Below are 19,300 nucleotides of genomic sequence, written 5' to 3' on the forward strand. Positions count from 1 at the left end.
CGAATAAAAATATAAAATGCAAATTTTGACATTTATCACAAAATTAAAATGTCAAAAACCGTTCTGAATTTATGCACAACTCATTCAAAAGATCATGTATTCGACTTGAATGTTTATTCTTGACGTACAGAAGATTTTTTTAGTAAATTCCCACAATTTAACGCATAATATAATTTTCATTCGTTCCTTAAAAATGTTTAATTACCAAAGTTCAAGTATACTTATTATTGTTTGAAGGATATGTTTAGTAAAAATTCTGCTTATAATGAAAAAAATAATAAGAATTGATGAATGAAATTAATTTGAAGTCAATATCGCAAAATTTTAAACAACCTATTATTAAGGCCTTAGCACGATACTAGTTAACAATTTACTATATACATAGTAATCTACTAACTTTTCACTAATTTTAAACACTTTTTATTGTTTTGCTAACTAGTATCATGCTAAAACCATTTTATTAAAAAAAAAACATGAACACATCTAAATAATGACAGATTGTGGAGCAAACAAAACAAACATACCTTAATATTTTTGCAAATGTCAAAGTGACAACATTGAATTTGTATTTTCTTTTTTCATTTTGTTTTCATAGCTCGCCGTGGTTTATTTATTTATTTATATTTTTTCGTTTTTCGGAATTAACTTGCAATTTATAAAAGATTGAAATAAAATAACAAGATGTTGCGAGTGGCATTAACTGTGCCTTTGAGGCTTACACAACAAATTAAATCCGAACTTCAAAACAATGCTGGCTTTGTGAAGAAACAATTTGTCCGTGAATTCTCTCGGGATTCACGTCCCGGAGTCACTAGAAGTCGTCTACAGCAAGGATAAACATTGAAAGAAAAGTTTATTTACCAACATCAGATTGATGGACATTTCTTCCAAAAAAGTGTATCGTAACTAGAACTTGCAAATCTGGAGAAATACGTAGCCCACGGTTTGTAATAGGGTCTTGGATGTCAAGATTTTCAACCAAGAACCGAACAGTTGTTTTATCAAATCTATACCTGGAGTAAAATTCACCATCGTCCAGCTCTTCAAGAGGATTTGCTCGAGTTTTAAAACTTTTAACTTTCCTACACAACACTGAATCCTTAAACATTTCAAAATCTTCTTCTTCCGAAAACATTTTAAATTAATTTACTTTTTATGTTATGTATCAATTTTAAAACACTGTCACATTTGAGAAAAATGACAAGAAAAATCTGTATGACATAGATTTAATACGATACTAAAAAGATAAAGTTGCCATTTGGTGATTTTAACTTTAGTAAAATGTTAAGAAGATAGTACGATACTAAACTCGTTTAAAAGTATCAAAATCCTTTTTTTAACCTAGTATCATACTAAAAATGATTTAACATCGTACTATATCGTCTAAAATTTTGCGCCATGTCTTCTATTATTCCCGAGACATCGAAAACCGAACATCAATTTTTAACAATTTTCCGTACTTTTTTTGTTGTATATTTTAATTTGTATGAAAAAAAAACGGATTTTTATTAAAAAAGAATGTGTGTCGAATGTCGAAAACAATATTTTCTGTGAGAATAAATTAGTTTGAAGCCTATTTTTTAATTTTTCTAAAGATATTTGAGTATAAAAAATATAAAATACAACATTTATTTGGAATGAAATTAAAAAGCTATACAAATCATCCAGTTTAAGACCATGTCAGCACTTCAGATTCTGTTGGTTTGGATTGTTTAGTTTTTGAACGAGGCCATAAAACATTCAAAATAAAGCATTTAGATGTGCCTGCAGACTATAATGAAGCATTTTGATGGGCCGGAACACTAAATGTGAGAATGTGTTTGGTTTTTGCATCATTTCACGCACACTTTCTCACATTTAATGTGTCCTTAGCTTGTAGGCAAACCGAAATGTCAGTCTGAGATTCCGATCTTGGTAATGGAGTATTTTTGGCCACGTCGACGTCCTTCAAAATCATTAAACATTATTTTAGTCGAGGTGACAACGGCCCAGTTATTTCATCATCGTTTCATTCAAGTAGAAGTCTTTGAACAATTCATAACAAAACCTATGAAGTTAAGCAAAAACAAAATAAAAAAAAAATAACAATTGACTATTTCCGCCTGTTAAAAATATAAAATAATTTATAAATTATAATACCTACTATATATTCATACTATTTACTTGCTATATACTTGTAACAAATGTATAGACAGCAAGCTCAAAGTATACATACATTGACATGAAATAATTTGCTAAAAATCTATGAATCCATTTGTATTTTTCTTTCTTGAGATACAAATTGCGGCAAATTAGGAAAGTTAAAAAAAGTAAAGAAACATTTAATTAGGAACAAATTGAAATTAAAAAGCTGATGGTGTGAAAAAGGGGGCGTTCTTAATATACGTATAAAATATCTTTTGGAGTAGAGCCATTTTATGGGTACAACACCTAAACCAAAGTAGTACCTTTTTTAATTTAAATTTAATTTATAATTTACAATCTCGTGCTTTCGCCTTCGCTTAGAAATTTTTATTTTTCCTTAAATTACATATATTAGTTCAATTTTAATACGATCTTTGTTCAAAAATTGAAAATCAACACAAAAGTTGCATGGAGGGGAAAGTGTTTTAATACACGAACGGTTAGGTAAAGGAAATTTTCGAAGTTTGGGTGTTTCTGTTTATGTATTTGTGTTACATAAACCACAATCGGATTCGTTTCCCCGCCTGCCCCTACCAAAATCGTGCGCACAGGTACGATATACTACCACGTATGAAAGACATTAATTTTGTTGTTATACTACTAGTTTCATCTGTTTAAGTGTGTGCGCAATTTACACTCCACTGTCAACCCTCTTCAATTCGATGACGATGCCGGAGAACGCCAATTTAAATTTATCGTGCGACAGCGACATTAAATGGACGGACATTTTATACTTATTTTTTTAAATATATCAATCTGCCGCCTGCCCCTTCATTATTATTATTATTGTATGATCAATAACGTCAACTTTTTTCTCAACCAATCAGACAATTATCAATATATGAACAATTTTTAAACTCATAATTAAATAAAATTCTATTTCGAAAAAATTAACAGATTGCGAAAAATAGCCCAACAAAAGTATATAAACACAATACGTACGAATGAATACATGTTTATCGGGAGTAATATGTACACTATTTGTATATATATAATATAATCAATATGCCGTGAAATTTTATGATGCAGCAGCAGAATCAGTATCAGAAAATGAAATCCGAACAAGGAGTAACTGAAACAATGGGAGATACAGATAATAATTTATGTTTTAAAGTTAGAAAGTGTGATCTAGGAGAAAATGAAAAAAGGTTTGCTACTAAAACTAATTCTTCAATCTTGAAACAAAAATTATCAAATTAAATTTCTACCTCTGAATAACTATGTACCTAATACCTATATACATATATATTTTTTTAAACGCTTTCCTACGCTATGTACATACTTTCCAGAATATTGAATTTCGATTTCGATGCCTGGTATTTTTGAATTTTTTCAGGGCGTCATGTTCTACTTATTTATTTACAATTATGTTTGTTTCTTTTTCAGATTTTTATTTCCTTTTGCTGTGCAGTGATTCATAACCTAGGACTATATATGTATCTTCTATTGAATTAATTTCTTGTTTGCTTATGTTTTTGTTTTGATTTGTTTTGTTAGCGATTCTAGAGAAGAGAAGTGTTATATTTCTTAAATTGTTTAATTAGGAATTCTGTGGTTCGTATTATTTGTCAAGTGAAAGTGATATTGGTTATTGTTTTTGTGTTGTACATGCAATTTTATTGTTCCCTCACATCTTCCATTTTAATCAAAAAACAAAAAGAAAATCTTTCTAATATAGTCTTCTTTTGATAGTATTTGTTACATACATGCATATGTGTTAATAAAATGTAAATAATTTTTTGTTTATGAAAGTATTTATAGTATATACCATTTATATACATAAGTGAGAAAAGAGTGGGATTGTCATATGTAGGGCCTTGCAACTTTGCTAAAATATTCTGAATTTTGCCCCTGAACTTAGGACTTATCTACAGAGCCCTTTAGATAAAAATCCTTCTTTTCATAATTGAAAATTTTGTAACTATTACAATCGAAATTCCATTAGTAGGAGTACAATCTTATTGCTTCCAGTACAGGGTACAGTCGTCAATTCGAACGGAATTCATCAACTTGCATGTTTCAAATAGAAAATGTTGCCTGTTTGGATTTGATTTAACACTCTAATAAGTACCCTTAAAAATAGTTTTAACTTTTTCTTCTAATAATAACTGATTTTTTTTTAGTTTCAGAACTTGTAGGTGTATAACCTATTTTACAAGTATTTTCTTGCATGATTTAACTAGTTTTAGAATGTGTTATTCCTTAAGGATGAAATTGTTGAGGGCTTTATCTATCCAAAGGGGGTGTTTTATTTATTTATTGCGCCAATAACGAATGGGTTCCTTTTAATCCATTTCCAGAGTACCTACATGTGTTCAGGCCTATCACGAATTCCATCGTAATCAGAATCTCGAAAGATCTCATCACGAAATACGTTTGTTATGCAAAATTGTATGAGATTTTCCTCTACGAACCTATTTGGTTATAGTTATTTTTTTCGGGAATCCGTTTACGATGGAATTCGCCACAGGAATAGGACTGAATCCCTTTTCCTAGTAGGATGAATCACTTTTAACACCTTCTTCGTTTTTATACCGATTTAAATTAAGTACTGAGTTTAGAAACACAAGAATTTTGAAGATGTATCTTAAGAGGTATTTATGTTTTTGTATTAAGTTTTCTATTGGTTCCACTGTTAATTTTTATTTTCTTAACCTTTTAACTTATTAGCTCATCAATTTTATACAAAGTTGGCACTCCATCGTTGGTTCAATTTAATTTTCCACAATCCTAACTAGATACAAGATTAAGGCGAGACTTTTTGTTCCACTTAAAAATCTAAACGCTTTCAAAAAAAAAGCAAACGTAATGACAGTATCGAACAAATATTGTAGAAACGCCTACAGCTTCTATTGCAGTTTAGAGTGTATTGATAAGGGTATACAAAAATAAAAAACAAATATTTATTAATTTTTCAAGCATTGAGAAAAAATTTACCATATGAAATAGTTAAAAAATTTCCCACGGTTTTGGCCTGGAAATAATAACAGAAACGAATCAAGAATAGTATTTTTATTATTTTTTGAAGAGTCATTTAATGGTTTTATTTGTTGTCTATCCTTGAATACATGTTTGTTACATATTTATTTTAGGTAACATGCAGAATAGATCACCTTGACACATGTTTTGGCCCTGGTATTCCATTATTTTAAAATCAAACAATTTTGCTGGAGCTTTCATTCAGCGTATTTCATTCTACAACTTTCATGAGTGTGTTATCTTGCGTGAAGCCCCCCCCATCCTAAAAATTATAAAAATGCATAATTTTGATGCTTAGAGACCGACCATCACGTATTTTTCATTTAATTAAAAAAATGGACCCATGTTCAGATTGAATTGAAAGTTCTTTGATCGTCTTATATGATTTTTTACATCATATTTATTATCATTGTTTTTCTGAACAGACAATAAAGGAACTCCAAATATAGTTCTAAAGACGCACGAGACGGTTATGGATTTTTGTGGAAGAACTATGATTTTATGATAGTTTTTTTCCAGCTTCTGAAGCTATCAAATTATTTCCATAATACAATACAAAAATGGAGTTTTTGGATTTTATTTCCTATTATTTATTGAGTAGAATGCAATATCTGTTTGTTGAACTTAATGGAAATTCCAGGGCCTTAAAAATAAAAAAAGTCTTAAAATACATGTTTCAAGGTGGTTAATTTTATGATGCAAGATGCGATTCTGTTACTGTTCAGTACCGGATGCACATTTGCCCAACATAACAAATAATACCCTATATTATTCTATGTTATCACTCAATTTAATCTAACGCTGTCACACTCTTTTTATTAATAACATTGTAACGTGAGTTTATCTTTAATCCGCTTTGTGCTCATTTTTCTTATCGGCTATGTTAAATATTAACTTGCTTAAATCTTCCCTTTTCAATTTGGACCATCGGACAGCACACATCATAAGTATACTATTGTATTGACATATATAAAAAAAACATTACACATTTTATTAAACTATTGCACTACAACATTACACAAACATTTTTTTTTTATTCAACATAAAACACTACAAACTATTTTTACATACAGTCCATTCTTATTAAACATATTTTTTGGTCCTTCGCTTAGCCGAATTTAAAATTTAAAAAATCAAATCAGTGCAAGTGAATTAAATTAACATTCCTTTTTTATGACTGCTGCCGATTATCGAAAAACGGTGAACAAATTTTATATCGTCGCATATAAATCACATGTTTTAATTTATATGCCTTGTAATTAGAACTACCAAAATACAATTGGTATATATACATACTTTTACATGTGCATGATTAATCAAATGCATGAATAAATAGTTTTTTGTATAAAAATTAATTTTTTATACAAAAAAAATCAAACTTTTTGTTCATTAAATAACAACTTTACGAACAAATTAAGAAAAATGAATGTTATTAAAGTGAAATGCGGTCATGCTAAAGCATGTATAACTCGAGCATTATCATTTGCGCAATCCATTAGTGATTCCACAACGCTTGGCTCGTTGGAAATTCACTTGGTACGTCTTACGGAGGCCTGGTCTAGTTTCACAGCTCTACAAGACAAGTTGTTTGACTTTTGTGATGATGAAGATTTCACAGATCCTGAGCAAGAGTTTGCCGAGTACGAAGAGAAGTACTGCCAAGCGCATTCTTTAATAAATACTTCAATTCGTCAAATTTCGAACTCAAATACTCATCCCGATCAATCAATTGATGAGAAATTGGCTGCTCAGCAGACTTTATTTCTAAAAAAATTGGATGTGACACAAACACACAACGCTAAAACGATAAAGTTGCCAGAATGTAAAATACCTACATTTAATGGTGACTATAAGGACTGGCCGGGTTTTAAGGATCTGTTCACGGGAACAATTGATCGCAATCCTTCGATTACCGCTACTCAAAAATTTCAATATCTAAAATCGTTCTTGGGTGGCGACGCCGCGAATCTAATTAAACATATATCTTGTACCGAGAATAATTACATAGAAGCTTGGGATAAACTTGAGGCGCGTTTCGATAAAAAACATTTGATTATTCAATCGTTCATTCAGTCTTTTATTTCATTGCCATCGTGTAGTTCTCCCAACGTGCAATCTCTTCGAAAACTAACAGATGGTGCTGATGAGACTCTACGAGGCTTAAAGGCACTTGATTCTAACTCCAGAGATCCCTGGCTCATTTTTATTTTGTTACAAAAATTAGACTACGATACCAAACAGGCATGGGCTGAAGAACGTGCATCAAGTGACGAATGTAGTACCATAGAGCAATTTGTTGAGTTCTTAGAAAATCGTTGTAGTTGTTTGGAATCCTGCTATACATCAACTCGTGCCTCCAAAACATCTACCAAAACTCAAAATAGTGTTCGAACACACTTAGTGGAAACCAAGGTAGTGTGCCCAATGTGTACGGAAGATCATATTCTTCCATCATGTAAAACTTTTATTCGTTTAGATGTAAACGCCCGTCGTAATTTCGTAAAAGAAAAAGGTTTATGCTTTAACTGTCTTCGAAATGGTCATGCTTCGAACAAATGCCGTTCAACATTTCGGTGTAAGATGTGCTCGTCACGTCACCACACTCTTGTACATCCTACACATAATACAAACACCTCGTCAACAAGCTCAATGTCAAACCCGGTTGCTATTCAACACCATGCTTCTTCTGCTTCTTCGTCGACGCCTCAAGACTCTGTAGATCCTATTGTGATTAACCACTCTATCAAAACAAATCATCGTGCTAGTGCTATTATTCCTACTGCTGTAGTAAAGGTTTGTGATAAGCAAGGAGCTTATCAAAACCTTCGTGTACTTCTCGACACAGGATCACAAGTGTCCTTCGTAACGGAGCAATGTGTGCAACGCTTAGGACTTCCCCGAAAAAACTCTCGTATTCCTATAATGGGAATTTCATCAACATCTGCAGGTGTTACCAATGGTTTGGTTAGCCTGACTTTGCAGTCGAGATATGATTCAAATTTTATTGACATTGATTGTTACGTCATCTCAAAGTTGACATCTTTACTTCCATCAGCTGCAATAACCAATATCGATTTCACTGCATTCCTTTCCATGAATTTGGCAGATCCAAATTTCAATTTGCCTGGTCCAATAGACGTTTTAATTGGATCAGATAAATTCTTTAGCGTTATTGAGGGACCTTCGAAACCTTCTGTGACAGGGGGTCTTAAATCAATACCGACTATATTCGGCTGGGTGATAGCAGGAAGCTGTCAGCAGCATACTTCACAAGCTATGGAAGTGAGTACTCACTGTACCCAACTAGATTACTCACAAGAATTCGATTTAGAACGTTTTTGGCGATTAGAAGAAGTTCATCACGAACCACTTCTATCGATTGAGGAACAACGGGCTGAAGAGCATTTTGTTTCAACACACCGCCGTCACGAAGATGGAAAATACATCGTTATGTTGCCATTTAAGTCAATTTCAAATATTTCACCAGACAATTCTTTTCGTCTGTCTTTAAATCGACTTTACTCTATTGAGCGGAGATTTTTATACAATCCAGATCTTAAAAAACAATATTCGAGTTTTTTGGATGAGTACTTAGCGCTGGGTCATATGAAGGAAATTCCGTTAGATGAACTACAGCAGATAACACCACATTATTATTTACCCCATCACCCAGTATTTAAAGGAGAAAGTAGTACAACCAAAGTTCGCGTCGTTTTCGATGGCTCAGCTAAATCACACAACACCAATTCTTCGTTAAATGAATCACTTCTCGTTGGCCCCACAATTCAGCGCGACATATTTTCCATATGTCTTCGATGTCGACGCCATTTATACACTCTTTCGGGGGACATCGAAAAGATGTACCGCCAAATATGGGTTTCACCAAATCACACCGATTTTCAAAGGATTGTTTGGCGCGAAGGTCCCGAAGATCCTGTAAAACATTACAAGCTTTTGACCGTGACATATGGTACTTCTGCTGCCCCATTTTTGGCAGTGCGAACACTTAAACAACTTGCGTTAGATTCCTCAAAAAACCACCCTCGCGTTTCTTCGATAATCGAAAACGATTTTTATGTCGATGACGTCATCACCGGCGCTGATTCCATTGAGGAATTGAGTGCTCTTCGAGATGAACTTGTGGAAGTTCTCAAATCTGCAGGTTTCAATCTTCGAAAATGGACCACTAACTGTTGGCCTCTTCTATTATCACTACCGGAAGACCAGCGAGAAATTTCTCCAGTTGAGTTCGAAGCATCGAATATAATCAAGGTTCTAGGGTTACAGTGGTGTCCATCTAAAGATTGCTTTACCTACAAGGTAAATCTTCCAAGCCAATCAGTTTGTACAAAACGCCGAATACTTTCTGACGCTTCGCGAATATTTGACCCACTTGGATTCGTCGCTCCCGTCATCGTCGCTATCAAAATATTCTTCCAAGACCTGTGGCGGGAAAGGTTAGGCTGGGATGACACGCTACCGGATGAACTAGCGCATCGTTGGACTCTTATTCGAGATGAACTTCATTTAATCGAGTCGATTTCAGTTCCTAGGCTCATATGGACCAACAAAATTAATTGTGAACTACACGCCTTTTGCGATGCATCGTTGGATGCATATGCAGCTGTTGTGTATTGCCGTAGCATCAGCGTTTCTGGAGAGATAACAGTTTCATTGGTGGCAGCCAAGAGCAAGGTCGCTCCAATAAAGATTCTCTCTCTGCCAAGACTTGAGCTTTGCGGAGCTGTTCTTTTAACACGTCTCGTCAACAAAATAAAATTATCTTTGCAGGCTAGTGATCTAAGAGTATTTGCATGGACAGACTCTTCAATTGTTCTCCATTGGCTGTCTGCACCTCCCAAAAAGTGGTCGGTCTTCATTGGTAACCGGACATCAGAGATCCTATCGTCAATCCCGCTCAAATCATGGAATCACGTTCGTTCTGCATGTAATCCGGCTGACGTTGCATCACGTGGAATCCCACCGTCTTTTCTAAAGTCTACGGAAATCTGGTGGATGGGTCCATCTTGGCTCTGCAAAGAATCTCACGAATGGCCAGAATCAGAATGTGGTATACAAGAGATACCAGTTGATAAATTGGAAGAACGGAAGTCAAACAAGGTCCAGGTATTTCTGTCTAATTTAACAAGTGATACTATTCTTCAAGAAATTATTGCTAATTCTTCAGATTGGATGAAATCCGTTCGCGTTCTGGCATATATTTTTCGTTTTATTAGAAACTATTTGCATTTACCCAAAGGTAATAATTGTAATTATCTCTCAACAGACGAAATTGCAGAATCAAAGACTCGATTAATAAAATACGCTCAAAATTCATCATTTTTTTCTGAAATTATGATTCTTCAGAATGGCAAACAATTATCTTCACGCAACAAACTAATATCCTTATCTCCGTTTCTTGATCGTGATAACGTGCTTCGTGTCGGTGGCCGTCTAAACTACTCAGATTTATCTTATAATGAAAAACATCCCATAATTTTATGCAAATCGCACCGCGTTACTAAGCTAATCGTTGAATACACTCATAAACATCATCTGCATGCAGGCGTGTCCCTAGCATTCGCGATTTTAAAACAAACTTTTCATATACTGGGTTGCAGAAATCTATTAAGAAAAATAGTACATGACTGTATTAAATGTCTTCGACAGCGCAAAATGTCTGCAGTGCAATTCATGGGAGATCTCCCAGTTGAGCGCGTTCGGTTTTCGCGGCCTTTCAGTAAGGTTGGTTGTGACTATGCGGGCCCAATAACACTGCGGTTAGCTCCTGGGAGAAATCCAAAATTTGTTAAATCGTACATAGCAATTTTTGTATGCTTTGTTACTAAAGGAATTCATATTGAACTCGTCGGTGACCTATCGTCAAACGCATTCCTTTTAGCTTTAGATCGTTTTATATCGCGTCGTGGAAGGCCTATCGAGATATGGAGTGATAACGCGACAAACTTTCATGGTGCTAAACGAATGCTTGGGGAGTTATACAACCTCCTCATTAGTGAGCAGCATCAAAATGCTGTAATAAATCATCTCTCTAAAGACCATATCACCTGGAAATTTATACCACCTTCTGCACCCCACTTTGGAGGGTTGTGGGAGGCTGGTGTAAAATCTGTTAAAACTCATATTAAACGCGTAATCGGTGAAAACAGACTAACATACGAAGAAATGTACACCCTGTTAGCTAAAATCGAATGTCTTCTCAATTCACGCCCTATGTGGCAAACCTCAGACTACGAACCCACTGCTTTATCTCCATCTCATTTTATGATTGGAGATTCCTACTCTGCAATACCACAACCAAATTCTTTAAATTTAAATATTTCGAAACAAACTAACTGGTATCTCTTACAGCCTTTGATGCAAGGCTTTTGGAGGCGGTGGCACCAGGAGTATCTGACGTCTTTACAAAATCGACGTAAATGGCAGAAGAGTCAACCTAACATAAACATAGATGACATAGTTTTACTTAAGGAGCCAAATCTTCCTCCATCTAAATGGATTCTTGGCCGAATTATCAAAATCCATCCTGGCAAAGACAACAGATGCAGAATTGTTACAGTACATACGCAGTTTGGAGACTACATTAGGCCTATTGTGAAAATTGCTCCTTTGCCTATAACTGAAAGACCGGAGTCTTCCAGGGGGGGCTGAATGTTCAGTACCGGATGCACATTTGCCCAACATAACAAATAATACCCTATATTATTCTATGTTATCACTCAATTTAATCTAACGCTGTCACACTCTTTTTATTAATAACATTGTAACGTGAGTTTATCTTTAATCCGCTTTGTGCTCATTTTTCTTATCGGCTATGTTAAATATTAACTTGCTTAAATCTTCCCTTTTCAATTTGGACCATCGGACAGCACACATCATAAGTATACTATTGTATTGACATATATAAAAAAAACATTACACATTTTATTAAACTATTGCACTACAACATTACACAAACATTTTTTTTTTATTCAACATAAAACACTACAAACTATTTTTACATACAGTCCATTCTTATTAAACAGTTACCAAAAATAAATCTGTACGGAACAAGTCGTGTGATAACTATTAAAAAAGTACAACACCGTTTTTAATTCCATGGCAAAACCGTGGGATTTTTTTTAGGGTATTTTTCCCCTAATGTATGAAGAATTGATAGTTTTTTTTTTCTTATTTATTCATACTTAAAATTGCAGTACAAGTTACAGATGAAGACCATTTCTATTATTTTTTCCAACACTGTCTGTATATAAAGTATAAAAGACATTCATAAATTTCAACACGACTAGAGGTTAGGACTATCGGTTTTTGATTTTGTTGGTTGTATAGGATCATAAACTAGTTAAATAAATACGCCAAGTGAAGATAATTCGAGAATTCTTCGTAAAAACTCATTATTTTTTTAATGATAGGTTTATTTGTTATCATTTTAGGCAGAAGATAAAAAAACAAAATTCGGTTAGATCTCAATACTATTTTTATTAATATTTTATATATATTTTATAACACCTTTAAATTAAAATCAATTCATTAGGCGCCAGCTGTAATTGTAGATAAAATTCTTCAGTAATTTTTTGTTGTTAATTTTTTTTAACAAACAATTGATGGAACAAGAATAATTTGTACTAAATATCTGACTACCAAAAGCCTAACAAATTCAATTTGAATAGCGTAGGAATTTGTTTTACCTGTTCCGGTGACATGATTAAAGGAATTGCTGTTTTCAGTCTACTCTGTTTTGATAGTTTAAATTTACTTATCGCTATAAGCGTTCATCATATTTCAGATTAATCCTATTTTAATTATTTTTTTGTTTACTGATTTTTTACGGAGTTTACTAATAACTATAACTTGCCTGATAAATTAAACAGATAATTTTGGAACTTGCACTAAAATACCTTTTATTACAATCTGATTTAAGCTCATAGTTTTACTATTTGATTTACGATGTATTTTTCTCGATTTCAGAAACCGCATCTATAATTAAACTAAAAAAATCTAGTTAAACAAATTGAAACACAAAGTGAGAACAGATAATTTAAGATTATAAGTACATTGATCAAAAACAAATTACTGTAAAAAAGTAAACAAAATGTCAACAAATCAAGTTGTACCTTCGGTAGCTGATGAAGCAGGTGACGAAGTACCGAAAGTATCGGAAAAAGACAGTATTATAATAACTGAAGAGGACGCATCAGGAGTAAATATGTCTGAAAATGCAACTGCCCCTAAGTCAAAAACAGTTACAGATGTCGAAGATGATTTAGAAGATGGTGAAATTGATGACGATGATGATAATGATGAACCAATTGTTGTTATGGATTCGAAATCAATTGAAACCGCGCCACCACCAAATCCGATGACAAATGTTACAAATAAAACATCACCGCAACAATTACCTGCTAAGAATATGATAGTGATGGATATGATAAATGATTTAGGCAAGAAATCAAAGTCCAAATCTAGTAAACAACAAGTTGTTGAAGGTAACGATTAAAAGATTAAATTAAAATAATTGCAATAAATAAATTGTAATTCATTCATTTTTCCTTCCTTTTCGTTATTCACATTGAAAAAATATGGTTCAATTTTTGGGCTTTGGAAACTTTTTCGGTGTTAATCAGTAAATTTGTATAAATTTCCAAGGGCAAAGCCTGATGATTGAATAATAATAAAAACTATAGTTGTGAATGAAACAAAAACTAACTTATTTTAATAAGCTTAAATTTTATTAAAATACAATTTATTTACAATGAAAATCAACAATGTTTTAGTAGAACATTTATATAAGTGTAAAGGTCTTTTCTTTGTTTAGTAGATGATTTTGCCGGTTCGATTGAAAGCGCCATAGCGGCTGCTTTGAAGAAAGATGGTATAATGCCACCAATGCCGAAAATCTTAGAAACCCGTGAAGAATCCGAGAAAAAAGGTGAAAAAGAATCATCACTATCAAAAAGTAGTCGGCGGAGAAAGCGAAGAAAGCTTCGTGATGACCGAGAAAAGGAAAAAGAAAAAAAGGTAAGCTTAATAATTTACGTTTTAGATTACCTTTTTTCATTTTAATAGCCATTGAACTTAACAGAAACATCGAAGCTCAACACCAGAGGCAACAAAAGCAGCAGCTTTGGCAGCAGCAATAGAGGAAGAGCTCGATGACGATGAAATGCTTTGCGTTCGTGGTGGAAGTCCACCACCTGCTGGAACGTTCCCAACTCTTCCACCAATGGATCCTGGTACATCATCTAAAAAGGATGTTTATGATTCAGATGATTCGTATACTTCATACGATAGTTATGATTCGGCTCCAACCTATCAAAGGTATTCTTCATCACGCAAAAAGGACTCCAGCGCATGTGGAACATCAAGTTCGCGGTCAAAGCGCAAGGAGCGCAGTCGCCGCGACGATGACCGACGCGCTGAGAAGAGAAATCGTCGAAACTATGACGATTCAGGTGGAGTAAGTATACATTTGTTTGAACATCAGAATTTAGTTCTAAATGCTTTTATTAATAGGAGGATAAATATCAAGACCGACATCCACAACAGCCACGCAAACTTGAATTATGCAAGTTCTATTTAATGGAATGTTGCGCTAAAAAAGACAAGTGCTCATACATGCACTCAGATTTCCCTTGCAAGTATTACTATCTTGGCATGGAGTGTGTTTATCGGGCAGCATGCAAATTCTCACATGGCAAGCCTTTATCTGATCAATTGCGGAATGTTTTACTTAAACATCTTGAGACTGCTCCCAAGGAAATTCTTGGAACTTTCCGGCGGATAAGCCGTGAGAATGCACTTAATTTGATGATGACCACACATGACAAAATTTGTCAAGAACATGGCATTGAAAATACAATGGCACCTCATGCAATTACTACCCAATCGGTTGTTAGCACACAAGCAGCAATTAGAAATAGTGAACATGCACAACAACAACAATTGAATCAACAACAGCAGCAACAAACTGAAGTCATTCCTTCACTGCTCGACATGGTTATCAAAGGACCACTTAATCCAAGCGATCCACAAGGAACAGTTTCAAGCTCCACAACAGGCACAGCACTGAATCCAAACAAACCAGAAAAACAACGTAAGTCACGGTGGTGCGATTCCGCTACAACTACTCCAGTTATTACTTCGTCTGCAATTGTAAAACTACATACAAACTTAGAACCACCGTCATCGAGTGCACCAAGCTACTTAGATTTGAAAAATTTAACTGGAATCCTATCAACAGATCGAATTGAAAAACTTTTAAAATTCGGAGTTGTCAATTTGGAGCAAATAAATCAGCTCACTTTAAGTCAGCTTAACAACATCGGACTAACTATAAATGAAATTAGTGAAATTCAGCTGAATGCTAGAAATATGGCAAGACTTGGTGTGGGTGGTGTTGGAATACATGGAGATGTAGCCGCGAGCAATGCTAATCTTTCAAATACGACCACAACACTATTAAACACATCCTCAGCATCATTGTGAGTACAAAGTATAATTTTTTTTAAAACCATAACCTATTACAATGGTAGTTTTTGTGTTAAGTTGAAAAGTGCTTGAAAGTGGAAACTTAAGAAACAATCTGCAGCATTTCATTATTTCATTATTTTTCTTTTTCTTATTTTTTTTCATGGCTATGAACATTTTATTGAACAAAACAAAAAATTCTGGTAGACCTTCGAGTCAAGATGTTGATATGCGTTTTCTTCCCAGTTGTTTACCATTAACAACAACCACAATAACAACATCAACTGTTACTTCCGACAAATCTATAACCGATATAGGACTCTCCAATCGTGATCCTCCACAATCAAAATCTAGAGGTTCTCCTATCCACCCAACATCATCAGGGTCAAATACTTCAGATACACATGGGGAATCAAGTAATATCAGTGGCATAGACTATTCTCAATATTTAAGAGATTCAAATTTGGGATACGATAAAAACGATACTTGTAAGTTTTTTTATTTGTATCTTTTTCTACATGAGATAATAACTATGAATTATTTTTTAAGTGGATGATGAAAAAGACGAAGAACAGCTTGTAATAGATGACCAAGATTCAGACAGATTGGATGATAGCTCTCAGACACATGACCCAGAGGTGCGAAATAATTGTGCATTTATATTATTGTATGTGATTATATTTCATTAATTCTCTTTAACATAACATAGACGAAAGACGATTCGGACAATGAATCAAAAGTTTCATATGGATATGGTGGCATTGGCAATACAAATGATCAAAGTCTCCTGGCTCATATTCAAACACCTAATAAATTACCGAAAACCTTTAAAGCTCCATACACAGCTACCATGCCTGAATCGTTTGATTCAAAAGAAAACTTAACTGATAAAAATACCACATCATTCGATTCAAAAACTTATTCAAAGCACTATAATGACAACGACAATAATGATGAAGATGATGATGAGGGCTGTTTTTACGGAATGAAAATCAAAGCTAAAAGTCAAAGTCATCGAGATATAGATTCGCGTGAAGATTATCGAGATCCAAGGCAAAGAGAAGAAACACGCGAAGAATATCGTGATCCGAGGCATCATCATCATGCAACAGAACCGAAAGATGAATATCGTGACCCAAGATTGATTTCTTCTTTTCGATCCTCTTCTGCAAAAGAAAAGAAGGGCCGTTCCACACTTTCATATAAGTCAAATATTAGAAGTGACGATGATAGTGATCGTGACCGTTCGCGATCACAATCACGCTCACGGTCGCGTTCGAATTCTCCAATATCATCTATTTCTCATCATCATCGCAATCAGTCAGAACAATTCCAACCAATCTATGAACGTCCAAGTATTTATGATTGGCACCCAAAATGTGTACAAGAAGATCAAGAATATAGCAAGAGAAATACAAAGGCTGACAAGGATATGAGACTAGCGGGTTTTCTCGATAGCTCAAACAGTAAGAACCAATTTAAGCTTAAATATTTGGTTATGAATGAGTCCCTTCATAAATATTTTATTTATACTCTTTTAGGTGATATAGATTTAAGACTTCCATTTCAACCTGTAAAAAATATACAAATAGCTAAAGAGATCGATGGATCAATGTCTTCACTTACGCCAATAACTTACAAGGTAAAAATATTTCAAGATTTAATCGAAACAAAAAATTAGGGCAGTTTTTGCCGCTTAAATAGATTCATATTAATAATTTGGAGTCATGTCTTTTTATTTTATTAAATTTCAGGTCTATGAACTTGATATTCCAGATCCAAAATACAGTGACTTGCGCCAAAGTTTTCAATCTGAAGACACCCCAGATCCAAGACTTCGCCGTATACTCGGTTTGCCCGAATTATCAAATTCTAAAGCATTGGCAGCTTTGGGACGACCAAGTCGTCAAACAATTGCATCACCATCCAGCGTCGAATCGTCGTCATCACCTACGCGATCTGAAAGGGAAAGACTTTCTGCGCCTACTGTCGCAGCAACACGTGGTCCTCGTGTCGATCCCAGACGTGCAGCTGCTGCAGCAGCATCTGCCTCAGCATCAGCATCATCCACCTCTGTTTCATTTCAAGCACAAGCTAATCAACTGCCCGCTGGGAATCCACAACAAAATATCGAGATACGGTTGTTACTTCAAAAATCAGATTGGTATAAGAATTTGAATTCAAAAGCCAAAATAATGGTCAATCAACAATTGGCGTTGGTATCGACTGAATTGAAAAGATATCATCAAGACCCGTCTCCAAATAAAGTTTTCGACATACAATTTATACTTAACAATCAAAATCTTCAAGAGATTCTCACCTGTTTGGGCATTTACATCGACGACAATGGACAAGTGGCGCATGTCGACAATGATAATGATGATAATAATATGATGATGGGCAGTGGTAGTGGGATGAACATGGGTCCTAATCCTGCCATGGATTATGGAGGTGGTGTAAATTCTATGATGATGATGAATGATCCAAGCATGAATGTCCAACAACGAATGGCAATGCAAAGTCAAATGGAATTTCTCCGTGGACCGCCACCAAATATTATTAATATGATAGGGCCGATGGGTGGTGGAGGTGGAGGTGGACAAGGTTTGTATGGTGGTCCTGGAAATATGATGCCACCATATGGACGAAACCCTAGAATTGGCATGGGAATGGCACCAGGCAATAGTGGAGTTGGATTCAATCCATTTGCTGGAAATCCTGCTGATAATAATGGTGGTGGAGGTATGATAGATCCGAACTATTGTGGTTCCAATAATCCGTTTTCAAACAATTTTGGACCCAATGGTGGAAATTTTAATAATCAACAAATGAGCCGTGGTAACAGAAATCAGAACCGCCAAGGAGGAGGAATGATGAACAATGGAAATATGCGCAATCAAAATAGAAGGTTCAAGCAAAATCGTCGCGGAGGTGGCGGTGGAAATAGCGGAAGTGATGTTAATATGTGCAAATCTGGTAGTGGAGGAGGTATTGATATTCATGATCAAACGCCTATTACAATAACTGCCGCTACCAACACCAGTGCTGGAGATGATGTTGAGGAATCATGGGATGACTAGTTTCCTTTATTAAAAGAAACTAAAATCGGTGAAAGTTATCAAATTTTGAATCAATTTCAATCCAATACTCGTTATTAAAAAATTAATAAAATCAGATTGTATATAATTTTTAATCTAATAAATGTGAATATAATAAATATATGTATGTATAGATATTGTAAAGCCAGAAAAAAAAACAAACTGTAATAATTGTGAACTCAAAAAATGACCGTTTATTAGTTGTAATTTATTTAAAACGTAGGAACCTATCTTCTCAATTTAAGACTTAAGGCAGAGTATTTGTTTTAATCTTTAATTTCATTAATAAATAATAAATAAACTTAACACACAACTAGGTCATAGAATTTGCTATTAAATTTAATGTTTTTTTTTTAATTTTTAATCCATTTTTTTCTGGAAAAACTAAAATACAATTTAAACTAATGTTTAAATGTTTACTATGAAAATTTAATTTAAGATTACGAATATATTTTTTTATTTGATAAAGTGAAATGTATATCAAAGTTTTAAAAATATAAATGTAGTTTAAAATAGGTGTGAACATAAATAATAAAAATAATATGACAAAC

At 34.0% G+C, this 19,300-nt stretch overlaps 2 protein-coding genes across 3 annotated transcripts; both read left to right on the top strand.

The window, feature by feature from the left end:
• The first annotated feature begins 1,962 nt into the window (after positions 1 to 1,962).
• On the top strand, positions 1,963 to 18,880 carry LOC129953204 (protein suppressor of sable). 2 transcript variants are annotated; one of them, XM_056066136.1, is made up of 11 exons: positions 1,963 to 2,309; positions 3,082 to 3,332; positions 13,153 to 13,670; positions 14,000 to 14,202; positions 14,267 to 14,641; positions 14,698 to 15,665; positions 15,859 to 16,139; positions 16,201 to 16,289; positions 16,361 to 17,117; positions 17,193 to 17,293; positions 17,406 to 18,880. In XM_056066136.1, the coding sequence occupies exons 3-11, from the start codon at positions 13,277 to 13,279 to the stop codon at positions 18,729 to 18,731; spliced, it is 4,494 nt and encodes a 1,497-aa protein (XP_055922111.1). In that variant the 5' UTR covers positions 1,963 to 2,309; positions 3,082 to 3,332; positions 13,153 to 13,276; the 3' UTR covers positions 18,732 to 18,880. The 2 variants fall into 2 exon arrangements, with proteins under 2 accessions (XP_055922111.1, XP_055922112.1); XM_056066137.1 differs by having other exon boundaries at positions 1,963 to 3,332; positions 14,003 to 14,202.
• On the top strand, positions 6,586 to 11,835 carry LOC129953214 (uncharacterized). Its single transcript, XM_056066165.1, has one exon. The coding sequence runs from the start codon at positions 6,586 to 6,588 to the stop codon at positions 11,833 to 11,835; it is 5,250 nt and encodes a 1,749-aa protein (XP_055922140.1).
• Positions 18,881 to 19,300: the final 420 nt, after the last annotated feature.

Source organism: Eupeodes corollae, chromosome X (assembly GCF_945859685.1).
Source record: "Eupeodes corollae chromosome X, idEupCoro1.1, whole genome shotgun sequence".
NCBI classification, from domain to species: Eukaryota; Metazoa; Arthropoda; class Insecta; order Diptera; family Syrphidae; genus Eupeodes; species Eupeodes corollae.